At 37.0% G+C, this 22,927-nt stretch overlaps 3 protein-coding genes across 7 annotated transcripts; 2 read left to right on the forward strand and 1 right to left on the reverse strand.

Moving 5' to 3' along the window:
- Positions 1-818: 818 nt before the first annotated feature.
- LOC111397280 (bZIP transcription factor 46-like) lies at positions 819-7,744 on the forward strand. Its single transcript, XM_023024120.1, has 5 exons — positions 819-1,181; positions 1,293-2,730; positions 4,764-4,835; positions 4,929-4,958; positions 7,463-7,744. Exons 2-5 carry the CDS (start codon positions 1,453-1,455, stop codon positions 7,535-7,537), a joined length of 1,455 nt encoding a protein of 484 aa, XP_022879888.1. The 5' UTR covers positions 819-1,181; positions 1,293-1,452; the 3' UTR covers positions 7,538-7,744.
- A 293-nt stretch (positions 7,745-8,037) lies between these two features.
- On the reverse strand, positions 8,038-14,206 carry LOC111397278 (THO complex subunit 5B). The gene is made up of 8 exons (XM_023024119.1): positions 13,891-14,206; positions 11,838-12,128; positions 11,092-11,428; positions 10,653-10,990; positions 10,311-10,570; positions 9,076-9,679; positions 8,854-8,985; positions 8,038-8,549 (listed from the first exon to the last, which is right to left on the reverse strand). Exons 1-8 carry the CDS (start codon positions 14,083-14,085, stop codon positions 8,283-8,285), a joined length of 2,424 nt encoding a protein of 807 aa, XP_022879887.1. The 5' UTR covers positions 14,086-14,206; the 3' UTR covers positions 8,038-8,282.
- Positions 14,207-15,517: 1,311 nt separating this feature from the next.
- LOC111397281 (protein FAR1-RELATED SEQUENCE 5-like) lies at positions 15,518-20,808 on the forward strand. 5 transcript variants are annotated; one of them, XM_023024122.1, is made up of 5 exons: positions 15,523-15,713; positions 16,736-18,889; positions 18,973-19,222; positions 19,305-20,164; positions 20,437-20,808. In XM_023024122.1, the coding sequence occupies exon 2, from the start codon at positions 16,741-16,743 to the stop codon at positions 17,677-17,679; it is 939 nt and encodes a 312-aa protein (XP_022879890.1). In that variant the 5' UTR covers positions 15,523-15,713; positions 16,736-16,740; the 3' UTR covers positions 17,680-18,889; positions 18,973-19,222; positions 19,305-20,164; positions 20,437-20,808. The 5 variants fall into 5 exon arrangements, with proteins under 5 accessions (XP_022879894.1, XP_022879890.1, XP_022879892.1 ...); XM_023024124.1 differs by having other exon boundaries at positions 19,305-19,361; positions 20,056-20,808; XM_023024125.1 differs by having other exon boundaries at positions 19,305-19,355; positions 20,056-20,808.
- The last annotated feature ends 2,119 nt before the right edge of the window (positions 20,809-22,927 follow it).

Genomic DNA, 22,927 nt, shown 5'->3' on the forward strand with positions numbered 1-22,927 from the left:
TTTAAAGATTAGCCCCCCATAATCCAAGTTAGATACTTATTTGAGAAAGTACTTGAAGGTATAGGCAAATGCCTTGTTTAAAATTCGGGGTGCAATAGACTTGTTGAGATGAGAATTGAAGTGCTTAAACTTAATTTAATTTATTCGAGTTTTATAAGTTGCGGGCTCTCATATGTTGTACAATTCTTACGCTAAACTAAAAAAAGTTTTAGATGGAAAGATTTATAAACAAATTAAGAACAATGGATAAGGAGATAATATTTGTGGGCTATTAAAATGTATGATCGAAACAGAAGTTTTATTACGAATAAATTAACCAAAATTAAAGAATTAAAACATGTTGACTGATAGAATTTTTGAAGCTAGAACAAATTGGATATAGGCAATAGACTTTTAAGATTCTAATTTCAAAGTATGTCTAATAAAATATTTTCTATTAAATAGTATCCCCTCAACTTTTGACTTGAAATAGAAAATTTACTTTGACTTGAAAAATCTTGTGGTTAAAATGGTTAAAAATAAAAAGTTGATCATTTCTCAAATCAGAATTCACCATGTGGCCTATGCAGGCTAAAGACCAAACCCTAAATGACCAAAACCCGCGACGGCCGCCATGCTCACCGCCGCAACGTCGGTGTTTGCCATCCACTAAACGACAATACCCAACGCCGTTGAAGACCCTTCAGTTAATATTCCATACGTGGACGGACTAGATTCTCCCACCTAGCGTGATCCTATTGGCCACCTATCATACCAAAACCCTCCTACTTCATGATTATTTATCCATCGGGCCCCACAACTGTCTATTAAATACCGTCTCCCCCGTCCCCTGTAGTGGGACACTTGGCAACAGCTTAATAGAAACTTGCAGCTGCCAATAACAAGAACAGACAATTTCTATCTGCTTGTATCTCATTTTTTTTCTGTAATTATATGCTATTAATACTTGTTTCAAATTTCTAAATTTGGACAATTAGTCAATTATTAGCTTTTACTAAGTGCATAGAATTTTTGAAATTCTTGAAATTTTTTTTTTTGACTTGGTGGAATCATGCTGTTTTCTTGATCACTTCAATTCAAAATACTTTTCATGTGGACTCATTTGCACTGGCTTTCTAATTTTGATTCTATATTCAATTATCTGATTTGGATTGAGTTATGGTGGGCTTCTTGAAAATCAGGTATGAATTTGTGAGTGGTGTGTAACTTGCTTTAGATATTTGTGCGGAATTTAATTTTGAAATTTTTAGGTGTTAATTTCCGTCTAATTTCATTGCATTATGAATTCGCAGATACATATGCACATTTACATGCATCTATAGGTGTTGGGGTTTATGCACAGAGAAAGATAACGAGAGGTTCAGTGTTAGAAATTAGATTGAGCTGGCTTATTTTGGTCATATGGTAAAACAATTCTCTTTAACAGTGTTGTAAGCTGCCAGTTTGGTTGGAATGGGGAGTAATTTTAACCTCAAGAATTTTGGGAGTGATCAACCAGCAGATGGAGGTGGTGGTGGAAGGCTACCGGGTAATTTTCCTTTGACACGGCAGTCCTCAATTTATTCATTGACTTTTGATGAGTTCCAAAGCACTATGGGGGGAGTTGGAAAAGATTTTGGGTCAATGAACATGGATGAGTTGCTGAAGAACATATGGAGTGCCGAGGAGAATCAGAACACGGGATCCACTAGTGGAGATGGTGGCCAAGAAGGGGGTGGCCATTTGCAGCGGCAGGGATCTTTGACTCTTCCACGGACTCTAAGCCATAAGACAGTTGATGAGGTGTGGAGAGATATGTCGAAGGAGTATGGTGGCGGGAAGAATGAGAATGGTGGTGTTAATAGCTTGAATATGCCTCTAAGGCAACATACTTTAGGGGAGATCACACTCGAAGAATTCTTGCTGAAAGCAGGCGTAGTAAGGGAAGATGCCCAGTTTGCTGGAAAGCCTACCAGTATTGGAGTTTTTGATGGTTTACCTGGCAGTAGGAACAATACTGGCTTGGGATTTCTCTATCAACAGGCTAACAGGAATGCAGGACTGATGGCTACTAGTATTCCTGAAAATAGTAATCATATTGCTATGCAGTCTGCTAATTTACCATTGAATGGGAATGGGTTCAGATCTGCCGCACAACAGATGGAGAGTCAACAGCAATCGTCACAGCAGCAGCTCCTCCCTAATCAGCCTGCCTTGGCCTATGGAGCTCCCATGGGTAGGAATCAGATTGCTATGCAGTCTGCGATACCATTGAATGTGAATGGGGGGAAAGCTGCAGCACAGCAGCTGGATAGTCAACAACGGCCGGTGCCGCAGAAGCAGCAGCACGAGTTTCTTCCAAAGCAGCCTGCGTTGCCTTATGGAGCTCCCATGGGTATTCCGAGTAGTGGACATTTGAGTAGTCCAGCAACTAGGGGTGGGATTGTTGGAATTTCAGATGCAGTGCTGGCTAATAATTTGGTTCCAAGTGCAGGCCTACAGGGTGGAGGGTTGGGGTTGGTTGGTTTAGGAACTGGGGGTGTTTCTGTAGCCACAGGATCTCCAGCTTTTTCATCAGATGGGCTTTCTAAGAGTAATGGAGATACATCTTCCGTATCACCGGTCCCTTATGTGTTTAATGGGGGTTTACGTGGCAGGAAAGGTGCTGCTTTGGAGAAAGTTGTTGAAAGGAGACAGAGGAGAATGATAAAAAACAGAGAGTCAGCCGCAAGATCACGAGCTCGAAAGCAGGTAGATATCTTAATATGGAATACAAACATTAGTTTGATAGTTTTGCGATAAAAGAGATGTCTATAAATATGATGCTTTCTATAGAATTCAAATGTAGTAGCTCGATAATTTTGAGATTAACGTAAGCTGTTCTTTTTGGCTTCTGTATCCTTTGTTTTTAAATGATCACTCGTGGATTACATGTCTAGTTAAACCACCTCATCTAAAAGGTTAAGTTGTTAGAGAGGAGACACAATTATTATATATTTAAAATGTATCTTCAACACGCTCCCACCCCGCGCATTTAAGCCACATTCATTTGTCATCAAAGATATGATACATGCGCAGTTTAAATAAATAGGTAGTGGTAAGACTTGAAACTTGGACCTTTGTTTGCTTATATATTTCTAACAAGGAAGTTAAAAGTCAGTTTTTAATAGTTTTCCATGTTATAAAATCCTGTAATATTCAGATATTTAGACTCCTATGATATAATTTGTCTGATAAGTTTCTCATGAGGCTCTCAATATCGCTGTTGGATGTCCTTATGCAGAAGAACTAGAAAGCTCCCTTAAGTAGAAGATTTAGGAAGCTCTGCCACTTACTCTCCCGTCCATCTCTGCACTCCCTTCCTCTGTAATGTGCTTTTTACCAATAAGGAGACTGAGTTCCCTTATGCTTTTTTGATCCATTAAGTAGACTGCATCTCATTCTTTTCAAGAATCTAGAAAATGCTGCATGTGGTATCATGTCCTATCAACCAGAAGCAACTGCATTGAGGACCTATTTATTTGCAATTTGTTTTAGTAGTTGTTTTTTGACAACTTTATCACCGGTTTATATATCATATTGATTGAGATGCCTTACTCTTTCACAGCTAAGTGTGATTTAACTTTTTCAATTGAATTTGTTTATTTAGCTTATCATCACCATATAGAGGGTTCCTCTTCACACACTAGTATACACAGGAACCTTTGAAAATTCAACTTTCTTTTTGGGGAATGTATCTTGATTGGTTTTGTAGAATGTGATTTTGACACTAGAAGATTCATAGGTTTAATTCACATTTCAGTAACTTTGTTGCATTTATGATGTTATGATGATCTATACACCTACATAGGTAACTATTCAATGTGTTAATTTGACTGCATAAGCTGGTGCCCTGCACAAGAAGTTTAATTTTGCGTAAGTAGACTATCAGACCAGGCAAAAGACTATCATGGTGGCCGTATTTAATTTTCCATAATTAATTAGTATCTATTTTTGCATTGCTCCATTTGGAATTGATACATTAATCAATATAGTCCAAGGAGACTAATAGAAAGCATTGTATAAAGTTGAAGTTCTGGTTTGTTGTGAATATTTCCTAATAAACTGAATTCATATTTGTCTGTTCTACCTCCATGTGGTAGTAATTGTATCAGCACAACTTATTTGGCTGCACATATACGTGGAAACTGTAATTTGATAAACCTTCGACATAAAAAGTGAAAGATTTCTCATCTTTATAGCAGCCATTGTCAAGTATTAAAGGAAAAGTAGTAATTACCCCGTATATTACCTCTAGTCATTTGACAAAGAAAAATTAAAATTGAGATGGGGGATAAATAAATTGAAAGATGCATTATCTGATTGATATAGGTAGAGAATGGTAAGTATTTCTGCAAATCTTAAACTTAAAAAATGATAGATGGATAAGCAGAACAATGATAGCTTTCATCTTCTTGTCAGTTTTTGCATTGTGGTCATTAGCATTCTGCTTTCATTATCATCCCTCAAACATTAGCAAAGACTAGACATTTTATGCAGCAGAATGTAATGTGAGAAAAGATGAAAGGTTATGACAAGTTGCACTTCATGAGAAGTTTAAAGGTCTCATTTGCTACAAGGTAATGTAGTATATGCTTAAATTAACAATCCCAGAGATTTGTATTGAACATGGACTTATCACAGAAATTTAAGAACCTCCATCCTAAAAATCTTAAGTTTCGTTTCGTCCAAGTATGTTTCTGTTTTGATCATGCATCAACTTTCATTGACAATTGCTTTTCCAGGCATACACGATGGAGTTGGAAGCAGAAATTGCAAAACTGAAGGAGGAAAACCAAGGACTGCAGAACAAACAGGTAAATGATCATATACTTCTCTCCATCTTCATTATTCCATTGTAACCTGTAACTTTTAATTGTGACGCCTGTTTTTGAACTTATTTTCTGCAGGCAGAAATAATGGAAATGCAGAAGAATCAGGTATCTCATTTATTTTTCCCTTGTATCTCCTTAAAATTAATTGACATGGTATCTTGTTAAGCATTCTTAGCTTTTTTACTAGCTTGACATCTCTGTTTCTGTTCTCTATTCTGGCTCAATGTTCAATGTGTCACATTCACTTAATCTTCTTCACTATCTTTTATTCTGATGCATGGAGTTTTACGACTTCCTTTTTTGATGACTTCTTGATCTTGAAAATTCATGAATGGGTATGTTCTCTTTACGAGGTTAAACATATGCTCATATTAGGATCTCTCTTCTGCTGTTCATTTGTTTCTCATACAGAGAGAGAGAGAGAGAGAGAGGGATGATAGTAATTGGTGAAAGCTATGACCTCAACTCTGTCTCCACAATTCGTTTGGGTTAACCGTCATGTTGCATTTTAACTCATTATCTGTTGTGTGTTTTTCTCAAATGACGTGTGGAAGCTTTTTTCTTGCCATCTTTGCTGACTTTTCTGTTGTACATTAACTGATGCATTAGTTTCCCAGCAAATAGGAAATTTCATATTTACTAACAATTTTCTATCCATCTTCTCTTCCTTCTGCCTTCAGACTCATAACATTGAGCCTAAGCAGCCCATCAGACACACAACCCTTGCCAACAAATATTTCATTCTTTTGACAAAATGATTTTTCTGCAGCTATCCAGACACCAACGTTCTTGTAGATTTCTGGTACATACATTACATTGTTAATAGCCAGCTCTTTTACTGGAGTCATCGGTATCAATTCACCATTCCCTTAGGTTTGAACCCATCAAGTTCACTTCTGAAATTATAGCTGCAAGCTTATTTCAGACACATTGTGTGCTATGTCGTCTAACAACGTTTGCTTCTTTCTTGTCCAATGACAATATGTACTTCGAAGACTTGTGGGCTACTTGGGCTAATTTGTCACAATTGTACCACATCCGTTGAAATTTCTTTCTAGAAACTCCTCCTTTCGATTCCATATCCCCTTTGCCAGATGGTCCAGACTCATTCTTGTTAGTTTTAGAAGTTTGACCATACTCCAAAACATTAGCTTTAGCCACAGTCGCATTGAACCCTTTCTTCCATAACTTTTGTTGTCTTCTTCCATTCGAAATCTAACAATCAGCATTTTAATGTCATTTTCTTTTGCTTGTACTTTAGGTAATTCTTTGATATCCTTTCGAGCTGGAGGTAGCTTCTGAATAATAGGATCCATTTGAAAAGTTTCACTCAAAACTATTCTCTGAGTGTGAATCTTATGCAAAATCACTTGAAGTTTTTATACTTGACTTATCATAATTTTTTACTCGACCATTTTTTAATCTAGGAAGTAGCCAATTTCATAATCCCAGTATCCTTAGTTTTATATTTATAGTCCAAAGACTCCCCAAATTTCTTAGCCGTCTTCATCGTACTATGCATGTTGTACAATGAATTAACAGAGCTATTCAGGACATAATTTTTGCACACGAAATCATAATGTGTCTTAAGTATCAACCGCAGTGATAGCTTGTATATCATGCTCGCCATCTTTCAATTTAGGAGCACACTTAGTCAGGAAACTTTCGAGATTCAAGGTGGTCAACTAAAGCAGCATCTTCTATTGTCACCTCTTGAAATTCAACCCATTGAATTTCTCTGATTGGAACTATTATAGAATGGTCAATATCGATACAACAACGATGGAATCAGTAGTAAGTTGAGCACCAAGTTTCTGCTCCAATGAACAGAACCTTGTCTAAACACTATTATCAATAACTGGGAATACTCTTTAAGAACCCAAACCGAAAGAAATGACTTCTTTATAAACTCTATTAGGGCGATTTAATTTCCCCATATAACAAGCTCGATATTCATGTCCGCAAGTTGCACTCGCTAATGCTTTCAATGGCCCATTGTGCTAATCGGATCTGTAATTTGCACCCCAACATGGGAGCACAAGAGAGCATCTATTCATACGTGATTACACCTTCAAAACATGTTGCCATATACATATTTAAATTATTGCTTGCCTTATCATATTCCTATCTGGAACAAGCTTTAACTTTCCCTTCCAGCACTTACCAACTTCAATGGGTTTCATCCGAGCATCATTTTGAGCATGTGTATGTATGATTTCGACGTTCTCACGGAGGAGAAACAAATCCATTTTAATCTTCCACAACCAAGAAGTGGGTCCCAAAATTATACTAAAACACAACCATTTTTCCAACTGTATTTCATCTTTTGCATATTACTTGAGCTTGTTATGACAAGGAATAACGACTGCTTCATACTCGGTATTTAATGGAAAGCGGGAGTTGATTGTACCATGTCGCATATTATGCTGCCTGCATAATGCAATGGTGAATCCGCCGAAACGAATTTGGTGGCATGTTGTGTTGGTTGCCCACTGACTGAATATGTGGACGTGGCAGTGAATATATGTCTGTGCGTGATAATTACTAGTACTAGTATTGACTGTACATCCATGTAAGTGTTCCAAATAAGTTACATTTGGTGTCTGCAGGCTCCGGAGAGTTTGAAGCAGCAGGACGGAGCAAAACGACGATGCTTGAGACGCACCCTGACGGGGCCATGGTAAATGTATTTGTAACTGACGTATGTAAATATTTTAAGATACTGCTGTAGATCGTAAAAAATGAGTAGTATTTGCTGTAAACCGTTCGTTGTTTTGTAGATCCTTTTTCACTGTTTTTCCGTGGATTTTGCGCTCGCGTTCGCAATATGTAGGGAGACCGGTAGACCTAAACAACATACTATACTGTGAATTAAAGCTTATTTCATCATACATAGTTGTTTCCAAGGCTTCAAAACAGTTAATTTTTAGTTACATGTTTAGATTCGTCTTCATGTAGTCTGAGTTTGCACCTTGTTCTACTTTGGTTCCCTTAAAACTGTTGGTTTTTAGTTAATACAGATTTTTTGTCATTTTAATATGAAAATCCACCTGTGTCATTTCAGCGTATTTGTAATTTCGACAGAATCATCAGAATATCAATCCTTTGACACTGAGAATAATTGAGATTATCACAGTAAGCTGACCAAGCAGAAAATTGTGCATCCTCAGATCTTTAATGTGGATATCAAAAATGACTTGGTTCACGACGATGAAATATGATTTTAGAATGAGCAATTGAAGTAATACAATATGATTGACAAAACCAAACCAAAAATAGCCAAGTTACGAGAAGAATAATGCGGCTAGAAACAAGTTTTTGAGTTTAGCCACTGAACATGCACGAAACGCTTCTTAAGCAGTATCATGAGACCAAAAGAAGCATGATGCAGAAGTTTTAAGAGTGAATATTCAACCCCCCAATAGTATCCTAGCAAGGATAGCCTGAGGTACACGTGTTGCCTTTCCACGAAAGCATTTTTCTACGATCCCTACCTCTAAAGGATCGAGTGACAAGCGTACCATTTGTGGGCTTGCACAAACCAATATCAATCACTGAAGCGCGATCTTTATTCCCAGAAGATAGATCCCCATCATCCATGTAGAAATCAAACAGCATTGCAAGAGAACGCACTTGATGACCTAGAACCATATTTTCTTCATCAAAAGGTATCATCTTTATGATGTGAACATTGACCTGCAAACAGAGAAAACCAACTTAAAGTATGCAGTAATTCAGGTTAAAATTAGAACTGCAATATCAAAATATAGCAAACAGAATTAAGCTAGCATGCTACTGTTTAAACACTTTGTCACAGCAAAAGATAATTGTACGAATAGCAAATGATATATTCTCTCGACTCAACTCCCCAAATTATGAATGGCAAATACTACGGGTATACTATGGAATAAGGAATCATGGCATAGAAATGCCTCTAATGCTTACATAGTCATTGAACTCTGAAACTCTCACAAAGGATAATTGAATTGACAGTGCTTACCTCTGCCTCCATTGCACGAAGTTCATTATACCGCTCAGCACCATCCGCCTCAGAATAGTTCTCTCCATGTGAAGCATATAGACTCAGTCTAAAATGAGGAGGCCTAAGAGGATACTCCATGCTTATCTTAACCTGACAAAAGGAAATTTTTAAAGCATCAACTCTCAGTCAAAGGATTGTCAGAAAACGTGAATAAAAATTGAAAGTAAAATGCATTTCTACATTGGCTTCTAATTTGATCTTCTTTTCATCATTGTCCAACTTTTTGATTAGTACAAGACCATATTCCTGGAACCCACAGTTTGCCCATGAGTTATCAACGATCTCATGTCCTCCCATTGTGGATGCATTCTCAGATTCCTCCATTTGTACTGGCTCATCCAGTTCATTTTCAGATTCCAGCATGAGATCAACATCATCATCGTGCTTCCTAAAACTTGGTGATTTCCCCTTGCTCACGGGAGAGGCAATACTCTTTGTAATCAAATGCAGCTTTCTGAAGTCCTGAAGCTCAGATCCTTTAGATGGGGTAGATATAATATCATCAACACCACTAGCAACTGGAAGCAAAGATGGAAGCTCCCCATCCTCTGTTGTGTTCTCCACATCTTCTTTTGACATAACAGATTTTCCATCTGCATCGATACCTAGATGGCCCTGAACTTGTTCCGCGTTAGTGAGAAGCAAAGATGAAGATTTATTACTTGCAGCAGAAGTCGTCCGTGACCAACTCTGTAGGCTGCAGTGCGGGGTATGAGTGGCCCATGGAACACTTTCGCAGGGCAAAGTTGGCCAGTTAAGCTTCATTAGTGAATCAAGTTGTTCCCTGTTAGTCAACCAAGATTTCCGAGTTTAAAAAAAAATGTACGCCTAAATGGGTAAGAAAATAATAATAAACTGTCACGAATAATAATCAAACAAGAATGAAGAAAAACACACACAATGGATTCAAATAAAGAAAATATCATGACGGCAATATTCATTAGAAAGTTAAACATAGCAAAATAAAAGTTTCAGAGCAAGAACAAAATCAGCTATTATAGAATTGGAGAAAGGCTTACAGCAGGGGCCTCCAAAACACAAGTAGAACAGATGTCAAAATTGTCAACTCCGTTGTGCTATCAGAAAGAAACTACCCACCTATTTCTAAACTCAACACCATTTTTCGTCTTATAATATTTTATTCTCTTTCAAAAATAGAAGTTATAGAAAACAATATCCTTTCGCTGTCCTCACCTTTTTTTTTTTTAAAAAGAATTCTTTATGAAATGTTATCAAAAGTCAATGAACACATTCATTGAGTATGCCAAAAGAGCTCATCCTGAAAGATGCTCCAACCTGCAAAACTAAGCTGAAGAAGGTGCAATCTTGCTTTGACTACATTGTGCATCTGCCTATAACAAACATTCTTTCTTAAGAATCAATGACAATGATAAACATACAGGGCAGAGACTTACGCAAGAGCCAGCTGAGCCTTTTTTCGAGCACGTATCCTTTGAACAACTGTCTGTACCCGGTTCTGCCGACGATATATTGACAAACCAGACAAGATAGCAGCATGCTTAGCAGCATCATTATTTAAGGTATCAGGGACAGTAAGAAGTGGTGATGCCTCTGGCAAGAAATCAATACCTGCCAAATGCTGGGCCCATTTGTATGGCCGTGAAGTTCTCCTTTCATTAAATGAAAGAGAATCACCAATGCAGAGCTTCGCTGACTGCAAAAAATTGCAGAATTTTTAAATAAATGGGAATGAGAAAGCATTAGATTCATTGCATAACACAATCATGAATTAAAACCTGGTGAGGGAGATCAAATCCAGTGTCGTTGGGAAATAAGTTGCATAAGATATCATTATCAGGACCTTCTTCAAACCCTTCCACTCCTACGCAAACAACATTCAATTTCACTAGGAATTCGAACTTCAAAGTGATGAGTTTTGCGGAGTTAGAATCTGAAGCCTTATCATCATTCATATGGAGGGTAATTTTAAGTGGATGAGTTTGATATATTCCAGACTGATCAAGATTCTCCTTGCTTGGGACTTTCTTTGGCCGTTTTCTCCTTCTTTGGCCATCGTCTTCCTCATCAGGCACATCATCCTCTAACTTGGAATTCTCTAAGCTAGTTGCCATGCCTGAGCCATTACAACATGAAATTTCATAAATAAGATTAAAGTTAACTAGCAGTGAGATTTCACAAGTATCTAGCATCCAAGAATATAGGTACAATCAGTACCAGTATTTTTGTTTGCCAGCTGGCGGGCAAAAGCTTGTGCATCCTTTACACTTCCAATAACCTCCAGATCAACATCCTCTCCAAATGCTTCCTTTTGGGCAAGTAATTGAGAGTAAATGACATATAAAGGAGGTGGAAGCAACTCTGCTAATTGCTGCTGCTTCAATTTCTTTGTGTGGAGAATCCCTAATTGGTGCTGCACCGGCAAGGATGCTTTTTTCAGTGCTTTAAGGTGGGAAGGAAGACTTGATAAGAACTTCTTCCTGTTATTGATGGTCTCTTGAAGAACTTTCTTTTGTTGTTCCAAATTCTCACGAAGTTTGCATAATTCTTCACGCTGATACAACATATATTTCAGTACTTCAAAATTGTGCTTTAATAGTAATCCAACACCCATACACACACTGGTTCTCAAACAGATAGAGGTGTATCCACCTTAGCAATTATACTCATTCATTTAATGGGGCAAGATGAAGTAAACATTGTTTTCAGAACCAAACTTCCTACGACGGAAGAAAGTCAAGGAAAATAATTCATTCATAACATGCAGCAAAACCTCTACTATCAAAAAGCCAAACATAAGATGATTTTTTTATACTAAAAAAGTCCACAAAAAATCAGCACTTTTTTGATGAATATTTCAACTAGATATGCAATTTCAGTGAACAAAATTTAATAACCAACACACTCTAATAGAGCATTATTTCAACCGGTTCTCACAAATCTCTCAAGAGAACCTGGATTACCTGTCGTAGTTCATAGTTGAGCCTTTTAAGCATCAAGTTGTGAGCACTGTCACTTGATATTACAGAGTTTTTAATATCTTCTGGTGCATCTCTGAGGAACTCTTCCTCAGGTACAAGTTCGATGTCAGGATATTTAGTTTTGAAGTCTTTGCAAGCTTTTATTGCTTTGACATAGTGATTTTTCTCATACGTCAAGTTGTGGAGCTGCAAGGTTGTGAAATCCACAGGGGGTTTAGCACGTTCTGTTTCTGCTTTCACACGATCTTCTTCAAGCAAAATGGACCTGTTAGCCTGTTAGAGAACAATATAAGAAACAGCCCACACGGACCACCTAGCAAAGCAGAGGACATGCACCTTATAATTGTGGTCATGTTTTATCTAGCAGAAGCTATTTGTTATATTCATTGTTGCTCTGTACTTAACCACAGACAGCAGGAAGCGTAGAAAATAAAAAAGGTGCTAAAAGTAGACATAATGCGCAAAAAAGAACATCATATCTAAAGCATGAAGGGGGAGTGGAAAGAGGGAATGAAGAAGTGAAACAATGAAGCAAAGATTTATCATGGGTCATGGAAGATAATTGTTCTGGTTCCTATTTACTTGGCAGCAAGACGCTAACTCAAGAAAAAGTTTAGCAACTTAGATGTCATGCATTTTGGATTATGAAAACAAAGGCATCTCTATTTGTAGAAGTTTCTTTGAGACTAACCACAGGTAAACTTATATCTCATATAAAAATATTATCAAATAACTACATAATACATACAAAATGTTTCACACCTGAACTCCCAAATAATAACAATATTAAAACACTGAATAAAGTAGAGGAAAACAACTTTTCAATCAAATTATCAAACCACCAATAAGTATGGTGAAAAATTAAGATTACTAAATGAAGAGAACGATGGCTACTTAAAAAGAATTAAACCCCCATCTGCTTCTCTTTCAATTCAAATAATATTTGTACTCTTGCTCAAAAATGTAATATATGTGTGTATATGTGTGTGTGTGTGTGTGTGTATATATATATATGTATGTATGTATGTATGTATGTGTGTGTGTGTGTGTGTGTGTGTGTGTGTGTGTATATAATCATTAAGGAACTTGTATCTTTATAACAAGCACCCAACGAAAAATAAAAAGAAAAGGAAAAAGCAAAGATGATGGTAATGAATTTGATAGGACAGGTAGGAGATACAAAGTTCAAATCAGAAGTTACAGAGATCCACAATCATGCACACTCCTGTGCATATGCATAAAATATCACGAATTAATTGTACGATTTTTAAACAAAGTAAATCACAGAAATTCCCTTACACTAGTAATTTCTATGTCCCCGTCATTACTAAATGTCCATTGTTGTGCATGGCAAAAATAATTACATTTGGAGAAAGAGTAAGATAAAAATGAAACCCCCGGTTGTACTCACAATTAAAAATTATTTCTTCAAAATTCTCAGAGAAACCCCAAAGTTGGCACTCCTTTTAATCGAAAATCGTATACATTTAGGCCGTGTTTGATATCATGGTTTTTCCATGTTAAATTCCATTTTCTACCAAAATGACATGTTTAATAGCAAATTTTTCCATGGAATTTGTTCTTTCCAAACCCCCCCCCCCCCCCCATCCCCACATGATCCCCATTTACATGGTTTTAAGGAATTGGTTTTCTTTGGGTTTTGGTGGGAAAATGATTTTCCAGCTTTTTTATTTTATTTTCAGCAATGTTAACAAATTCTATCAACAATTGTAAAAAAATTTACCCTGACAATTTTCATTAAAAACAAATTTCATGAAAAACAAAGCCAAACCAACATCAAAAATCCAAAATTTCAACATTATTGAGGTGGAAAATTATAACAATCAAACACACAATTCCCATCAAAACAATTTTTAAACAATTCAATTCCCTTGAATTCGTTTTCTTTCCACCCAAATTCCATTCTTGCAATCAAAGGACCCTTATATTCAATAAGCAACAAAAAAGGAAAAAACAAAAACATAAATAAATCACAACCCTACAAACGGTAAAGAAATCATATATAGGGAAACACCTGCCGGAGGGTAATGAAATTAAGGAGAATTTGAGTGACGAGATCCCGGAGCTGGGTTTTGGACTGGGCTTCTTTCTTGATGGCGAGCATCTTGGCCACGATTTCCTCTACCGAAGACTTACTCTCTCGCAACATGTCGTAGAGCGCCGCCATGTCTATCTTGCGCTCTGGCAGTATTTCGCCGGGTTCTGCCATTGTCACCTCCACTTCAAATGCGAGTTGCGCTCATATGGGATCCTATGAACTTTGCTAGTCTGCTTCCGGTTCTTTAGTTCGTGTTCCGGTCGGCCTATCAGATGAGCTATCTTATTGAACCGACACCCTAGAAAAGAAAATTTTCACCTGGGTCCTCAATCTATTAGATCTGTAGAAGATTGATCCTCGAACTTGAAAACGGAGTATTTAATGTCAGGAAATTGGCGTAAATGATCCCAAATATTTGCTCAAATTACGTTTTGGTCCAAATGTTTAAATTGTGGCTTATATTGTCCCAAACCCTGTTCATTTTTGGCACTTAATGGTAATAAATCTTAAGAGCATTTCCAAAATACTCTTTAAATATGAAATACTCTTTATTTTAAAGAGTCAATCTTTAAAGTTATATTTCAAAATACTCTTTAAATTAATATGAGTGGGTTTGATTCTTCAAATTTAGAGAGTCAAGCTCATTCTTTATAATTAAATCTATTCGAAGTATTTTAATTTTCAATGTAGGAAAGTAATAAAATAATCTAAAAAAAGCTAGTTAATATAAAATATAGAGAAAAATAATAAATATTTTCTTAGAGTAATAAGATTAAGTGTTAATTATAAATAGGTCGGAGTACTTCAAAATTTTAATTTTATAAATTTATAGATACTCTCCAATAATAGAATATGTTCTTTAAAAATATAAAGTTTATTGAAAATGCTTTGAAGGTATTAATTTTGTACTTGCAATGCAACTTCCGACGTGCTTATATTTTATATCCATAATATTGAGAATGCTCATTGAATGAATGATAGCTTAGATCGAATCGATATTGATAAACAAGGTATTAATTTTTCAAATCTAGTCAAATTTACAGGCGCGACAAAGAAAGACAAATCCCCATTTTTAATTGTTTTAACATACAAAGTAGAGAGGAAATTGTCACTTTACCCGAAAATATTTGACACTTAAGATGATTGATCCTCACAAAGTCCACGGTCCCAAATTAATTAATGCTCGACTCGATGGATCATCTCCAATGTCAAACATTATGTTCTATGAAAAATGCTTCTTGGACAGGCTTAATCGACAGACAAGAAATAGGGATTCAAAAAATCTGACATGGCAAGTGAAATTGGAGGGAACTTATGCCGCACGTGAAGGACGCGTGAGAGGTGAACCAACAAAACCTAGCGCACGAAATTAATTGAATTTCAAACCAAAACAACGCTTCCTTCTTGCAATAATTCTGGAGAGGCCTGGTGGTGCAATCCGGCATATTGCAACCTGACAATAATTTCTAGATAGGCTTGGTGGTGCAATTCCGGCGATGCGTGAGAGGTAAACCAAAACCTAGGGCACGACATTAATTTTATGCACCCTTAACACGACGCTTCCTTCTTGCAATAACTCCCGCTGCTGGCATTTTCTGGAAGGGCTTGGTGGTGCAATCCGGCGACAAACCCGTAGCTCAAGCAGGAGTTGTGCAAGAACTCCTCGTTCTCGAAGATTTGACGCCAACGAACGGTTCATTCATGTGGTTGTGAAGACCAAAAATCCACAATTCCATAAAACAAACCCGAAGCACGTTCCTCTTTCTGTTAAAGATCCTGCCTGAGCTCTGGCATTGCAAGTAAGTTTTGTCGTTTAATTTTCCCTTTGAATAGGAAAACCATTCTACCCTGCTTTGAATGCAATATTGTGGGATAAACTTTGTTAAACATATAATAGAGAAGTTGGAAAAATTGATTTTGTGTACGACATTATTGTCCAAAAATCCCTGTGTGCCTAGCGAGATTTCAGAAAACCTTCAAAAATATGCTTCGACCACCGAAATTAGTTGGGTTGCTAAATATGGGTTTAAATGGATCAGACTTGGACCGCCCATTTTTGTTCTCATCATATTTGAATATTTTGGTTTTGGGTTGGGATATCATATAATGATGGTGATAAAAGAAAGAAGTAATCAGATGCTTCCTTCTTGAATTCCTAGCAGGAATGATTATTGTAGTATTAATCTAATGAATATTTATGAAATACGGCTTATATTATACTTGCATCTAAATACACAATTGCTACTACTATTTGACACGGTTTTCCAATACCTTTATAAAACCTCAACGCTAACTGATTTCTATGGTGCTATATTGTAATTGCAATAAAAAATTTGATATTCTGTTTATTATAATAGTTGTATTTCAACTATTTTTTTTCCTTGTCAACTTTTTATTAATGAACACTTATTCTGCTCTATGATACATTTTTTTTATTAAATACTCTATTAGCATAATTTGAGATGATGATGATAAAAGAAAGAAGTAATCAGATAAGATTCACACATGGAGACATAAATATAAATTGGCAAACTTTGATTACGATCCGGAAATATTTCTCCCATATAGTATACAGTAGGTACATATTTAAGTTAGTGAAGTTGGCACTTCATAAGATTAGGCTTTCGCTCCTGCTTTTCGCAGATATATATTAAAGTTAGTGGAGTTGCCACTTCTAAGTGTAGGCTGCAAGCTCCTGGTGTTCATATTGAATGTAGTTTGTTTTACCCATGATTCCTACTAATTGTCATTCATTTTCGTATTGTGGATTTAAGCCCAATGTACCTCGTTTTATGTGACTTTTTGTTTACTTGTGTAACAGCTACTATGGACGAAGTGCAGATCGACCATGATGATGTGTTGGCTGAATCCGATTATGAGAATGCTACGGTCTCCGTTAACGTTGTGGATGGTGAAAACTCGGTGGGGGATAGTGTGATTGTGCCTGAGGTAGGCATGGAGTTTAAGGATTTAAAAGACATATTTGACTTCTACAAGAAATACGCTTATGCAATTGGATTTCCGATTAAGAAAAGGAATTTGAAAAAGGGGGATGACGGAGAGTTGAGATATGTAACATTCACATGTAGCCGTGAAGGTCAAAGAATCGGTAATAGTAGCGGTTCCTTCAAGCTCCAACCAACAATACAAATGGGTTGTAAAGCCAGGATATCCGCATCATCAGATGTTCATGGGGTATGGAGAATTAACAAAGTCCACCTCGACCACAATCACGAAACTAGTCCATCGAAATCTAGGTTATATCGATGTAACCGAGAATTGAGTTCACACGTGAAACATAAGCTTGAAGTCAATGATTTAGCTGGAATTCCGTTGCATAAAAGTTTCAATTCTACCGTTGTCGAAGCAGGTGGTTATGATAACTTGAGTTGTATTGAGAAAGATTGTCGAAACTATGTTGAAAAAGTTAAGCGATTAAGACTTGGTGAAGGGAATGCCATTGCAATACAAGCATATTTTGCAAAGATGCAAACACAGTGCTCGAGATTTTACTTTAGCATGGATTTAGATGATGAATCCCGACTACAAAATGTCTTCTGGGCCGATAATCGGTGCAGGCAAGCGTATAAGAAATTCGGTGATGTTGTTACTTTTGATACCACATACCTGACAAACAAGTATAACATGCCATTCGCCCCGTTCGTTGGCATCAATCATTATGGACAGTCAACATTACTTGGTTGTGGGTTGTTGTCGAGCGAAGATATAGATAATTTTGTCTGGTTGTTCAGAACATGGCTATAATGTATGCATGGTCAGGCACCTCATGGAATAATTACCGACCAAGATCGGGCCATGCAAAATGTCATTCGAATCGTTTTTCCAAACACAAGGCATAGATGGTGTCTATGGCATATTTTAAAGAAGTTGCCTGAAAAATTTGGGTATCATGATGGCAAGTCTTCGATATTTGGTGCTATACATGTATTAGTTTATGATTGTCAATTTGTTGAAGAATTTGAGAATGGATGGGCTGCGATGATTAACAAGTACAACTTGAAGATAATGAATGCTTATCTAGGTTGTATGAGAACAGAAGCCGTTGGGTTCCATATTTTTTGAAGACCACTTTTTGGGCAGGGATGTCGACGACACAGAGGAGCAAGAGTATGAATGCGTTCTTTGATAGTTACGTGCATTCGAAGACCACGCTGAAGCAATTTGTAGAACAGTACGAACGAGCACTACGATGTAAGGTAGAGAAAGAGTTCCAAGCTAATTTCAAATCTTTTTCGCAAATGGTCCCATGTGCAACGCAATACGAAAGTGAACTACAATTTCAGTCAGTTTATACCATTGCAAGATTCAGGGAAGCTCAGGATGAGTTCACGGGAAAGGTTTGCTGTGATGTCATATCTACTTTGGAGGGAGATACGTTGACGACGTATGAGGTGCGCAAGGATGTTATGCATGAGGGGCGACGAAGGAAAAAAATTCTTCGTCTCATTTGAGAGAGAGAACTGTGACATCGTTTGTAGTTGCCATTTGTTCGAGTTTAGGGAAATTCTTTGTCGCCTTTCAATTGCAGTTCTTATTCGTTGCGATGTCACGTACCTTCCGGAGAGGTACATACTGCGGAGATGGAGAAAAGACGTTAGTCGAGCACACACCAGAGTCGCCGTGAATTATGATGGTTTGATCAGCTCTCCTGGGCAATTGAGATAACTATGTCATGAGTTTGCAAAACTGGTTGACCTTGCTATAGACGACGAAGGGCGATCGCGTGTGATACTAGATTGGATAAAACTTCAGTGCAAAGATCTTTCGATGTTGAAAACATCACACAGTGGAAGCAATGTGATCGCACATCATACTATTCAAGTAGCCGATCAGTGTACGACTCTCAGAACGATGCCAGGTGAGCATAAGAGATCCAAAATTGTCACGTAGAAAGGGAGCGCCCAACAAATTGAGGAAAAAAGGTCCGCTAGAGTCGAGTTCGGAGAACACAAAGGTAAATTTGATTTAATTTATTAAAAAAACACAGATCCAAATATTTGATTGTAATGAATACTTTCACACTGCATAAATTTACAGACAGCATCAAGCAAAGGAAGGAGACCTACTGGACGACATAGTGGTACGCAAGAGAGCGCTATCCACGTTCATGAAGCTCAACAGCAAAACAACTCAATGTAGCCTCCGCCTCCTTGCCTACAATATTCGATGCCATCAACATTTCCCGTCTCACAGTATACTTTTGCTACACCATTCTCGCATTCAGGGCTATTACCGATGTCAAATTACATCGCACCATCGTCATAAAATATTATGCATAATTCGCAAGGTAAGCTCGCACCATTAATTGGTTAAAGATAAATTCTCGAAGTCATTTTAAATATGCAACTAACATCTATATTCTATTGTAGGTCAACCAATGCCATACTATCATCCATATTTATCAGACCATGGAGGCTCAGGTTTGTGTAATAAATTCTAGTTATTGAAGAAATGGGATGAGATATCTTGATACCTAAGTGATTATATTGGGTTGTGCCTTTTGCTATATATTCACTGGTCATTTGATATTTCTGCTCTTTCTAATACTTTTAACTACGAAATCCTCGAATGCAAATGCATGGTTGAGATATGATATGATTTACATAAGATCATTGGATCGATTAGTTGGATAAACAAGGGTATTACAAACTCTATATTTTTGTTGACAGATTTCAAGAGCAGCAGCTTTCAACTCATAATCTTTAGGATTATTCAATTTCGTACTTTTCATCATTTCATAATTATGTGCTTCAACTAAGGTCTTAATTGCATGGAGTAGCATTTATTATTTTAGTGTTTCTTAAAAACTATTATGTCGCCATTAATGAAAGCAATGTAAAATGAAGAAAATGCACTATTCTGCACGTTCCCTGCAATATGGGCGTGGTCTGACCACTGTTGTCTCCTGGCATAATTATAATGAGAAGTGCATGCATTAACAATCATAATTCTCTTCATGATAAGCTAAAGAAAATGCAATTATCAAAAGAAATGTTTCAGTCGAGATTGTTTGACATATTTTTTTCATATACATCAAAATGCACGTTGTAGGAAAAATATAGCGTGCATACAGATACTAAGATACTTTTCTTCTTTAATCCTGTTATGTTGAAATTGCAGGCACTCTATAAAGAAGTAATGCCTGGTTTTGATGTCTTGGGAAAAAAAATCCTTATTTCTCAACAACGTTTGGAAATGGAGTAAAAATGAAACTTTTGGAAATGGGCAGGTAATGATGCATTCATTATTACAGCACCTTCATTTGCCACAAATTGTATATCCAGTGTAAACATAAAAAAATTTTCCCCTACACATGATGCCTTCATTTCCAAAAAATCATAAGATGCTTTTGTTTCTTTTTTAGCATAGGTTGGTGGCCTTTTTGTTAATTTAAGCTAATTCCCAGCTTCTTTATCTGATCTGCAAAATATATATAGCTGTTTTTGCATCATTTACTGAATATTGCTTGAGGCTTTCTTCTAATACATAGTTTGCTAATAGGTTGCTATTGTCGAAGACATGAGGGAATCAATGCTTGAAGATATTTACATGACTTGAGACTTACTAGGCAGGCTACAACAATTTATAAGACCTGGGAATTCATATTTGGCAAAAGCGTACCCCCAGATCAGTTGCTCGGGCATTCATACAATTGTTAAATGCTGTACATTATGTGGATGGATTTTGAATGGTCTTAAGGAGTTCACTATTGCCGTTATGGTCTCATTAGGCATGTTCAACTAAGAAATGTAATTAAGTTCTGTCATTTTTAATATGGTTGAAAGCTTATTTGATCAACCAACAAATGTTTTAAGTTCTATCACTCTTAATATGGTATAAAGCTTATTTGTTCAATTAATTGTTTTTAGTGTATCTTACAATGTTCAATTAATTGTCTTCAACATCAATGGTACAAAGCTTATTTCAGTTTTCTTGCCCTTTTCTGTGCTGTAGTTAGGAGCAACATTTAAATGTGTAGCAGCTATATAATTTCAGTCATAAAGAGAACACTGATCCAAATACAGTGGTGGCACTACTTCAATTCAAAATATTACACATTCTTAATCCATCTTAGTCGGTACATAATACTTAAACAACAGTAATTGGAATTACTACATGAAGAAAATGAGAGCTAAAACGAGATAGTGCTACACATACAAAAGTTATGTCAAAAGCCAAAAGCAAATTTTTAGCTAATAATCAAGTCGATCGCTTCCCTTTTTCATTCGCTTCCGCACTAGAATTCGCCTTGCATATTCGCACATTCACCGAAATATGTAGGTCTTCATCATTGTTTAGGTGAACTCAAGATTCAAACATTTTGGACATTTCTTCATCATTTTCGTTCATCGCAAGGTTAACTAATGAAGAATTGTCGCTAGACGATTCACCAAGTGATTTTTCTTTCACAACCCATTCTCAAAATCCGCATTTCTCACTGCAACAGAGAAATAATCTCCCTTATTTGCTGTCTGCTTCTCCACCATGAAACACTTCTCAAATCCATTCTTGCATTCCCGGCATCTGCACTTCCTTGGGCATTCATCAAAGAAATGGCCCTTAGCTCTACAACTATGACATATTCCTCTATTCTTTCCGCCCATTCTGCCATACAAATAAACCACAGTTAACAGAAATAAATTCACGGTTACTATAACCATTACAGAAACCACTTCAATGTTGAAGAACATTGATTATTTCATCTCAAATTTCACAGTGATCGTGCAATAACCAGGCTGTGATTGGTGACAATTGCTAACAAGAAGTTGGAATGCAACATACAGAGTTTTCTTCATCAGTAATGTACCATGTTAGACCCCCCTTCAATTTAGCAGCACTACACTATGAAAAACCATGGAGGTGAACACTAGAAAATAACAACACAAACAGCAGCTTCATAGTGACACAGGAAAAAGTGATAACGATGCATAATGACAATTGCTAACAACAAGTTGGAATGCAACATACAGAGTTTTCTTCATCAGTACTTTACCATGTTCAACCCCCCTTCAATTTCGCAGCACTATATTATGAACAACCATGGAGGTGAACACTAGAAAATAACAACACAAACAGCAGCTTCATGGTGACACAGGAAAATAGTGATAACGATGCATAATGACATTGCACAACGGGATTAAAAAGAATAAAAATTTCATACAAACACACCAACAGTTCATCAACAATAAAATATGTGCAAAATCGGGAGATGAAGATTGCAATATCCCGAAGTTCAACTACGCAATGCCATATGACAAACAAAAGCGTCGTCGGTCGACAACGGTGAATCCAGAGCTGGTGGAAATGGATGGAAACGACAACAAACCCGTAGCTGAAAATGAAAAGGCGATGGCCAAACCCTAGGATCGAAATGCAGTCGGAGCGCCGACTGTGAGGTCATCCGAAGTGTGGCCGGAGATGGTGAAGTTCGGGTTCCAACTTTGGGAATTTGAGTTGGGGGCTTGGGGTTCGTTTTGGGGGAAAATGGCTATCGGGATTGCAGTCAACTCTTTCTTTGGACAGGCTTTTTTTATTTTTTTTAAAACCAATGCCACGTCAGTCGGGATCTTAACCCTGTCAACAATTCCTATTTGCCTAGCGGGATTGTATGTTCTATAGCGTGGTTCAGTAAAAATCCCACAATTTTCCTTGCCATCATGATTAAGACCCCTTCTGGTCTGCGTTTACACTCTCAAACTCCAAACATGAAAAGAACACCATAATTGTACTTATCATTACACAGATAAAGGTGGCTTTCTGCTTCCTTCGCCTCTCTCTTGAAAATGCCAGAACTGGGCTTTCGAGATTTGAGTTCGGGCTTCAGGACCCGAAATATCAGCCTGGATTTCATAATTTTCACATGTGAATCAAATTCAGCATCTTCTCCCCTGCCTCTGTTAGCATGGAATACTGCTCTTTTTTCCCTGATGTACATTATCAAGATTCTCTTGCTTCTGAAGTTTCTCAAGTAATACTATTTACTTCCTCTCAT

This window comes from Olea europaea, chromosome 7 (genome assembly GCF_002742605.1).
Source record: "Olea europaea var. sylvestris chromosome 7, O_europaea_v1, whole genome shotgun sequence".
In the NCBI taxonomy this organism is placed as follows: domain Eukaryota; kingdom Viridiplantae; phylum Streptophyta; class Magnoliopsida; order Lamiales; family Oleaceae; genus Olea; species Olea europaea.

Excerpts from the sequence above, each read along its gene's own strand:
- LOC111397280 (XM_023024120.1), top strand. The coding sequence starts at position 1,453 with ATGGGGAGTAATTTTAACCTCAAGAATTTTGGGAGTGATCAACCAGCA. Across the intron at positions 2,731-4,763 it reads GATCACGAGCTCGAAAGCAG|GCATACACGATGGAGTTGGA; the intron begins GTAGATATCTTA and ends TTGCTTTTCCAG. Across the intron at positions 4,836-4,928 it reads AAGGACTGCAGAACAAACAG|GCAGAAATAATGGAAATGCA; the intron begins GTAAATGATCAT and ends TATTTTCTGCAG.
- LOC111397278 (XM_023024119.1), bottom strand. The coding sequence starts at position 14,085 with ATGGCAGAACCCGGCGAAATACTGCCAGAGCGCAAGATAGACATGGCG. Across the intron at positions 11,429-11,837 it reads TCAACTATGAACTACGACAG|CGTGAAGAATTATGCAAACT; the intron begins GTAATCCAGGTT and ends ATGTTGTATCAG. Across the intron at positions 8,986-9,075 it reads AGATCAAATTAGAAGCCAAT|GTTAAGATAAGCATGGAGTA; the intron begins GTAGAAATGCAT and ends TCCTTTTGTCAG.
- LOC111397281 (XM_023024121.1), top strand. The coding sequence starts at position 16,741 with ATGGACGAAGTGCAGATCGACCATGATGATGTGTTGGCTGAATCCGAT.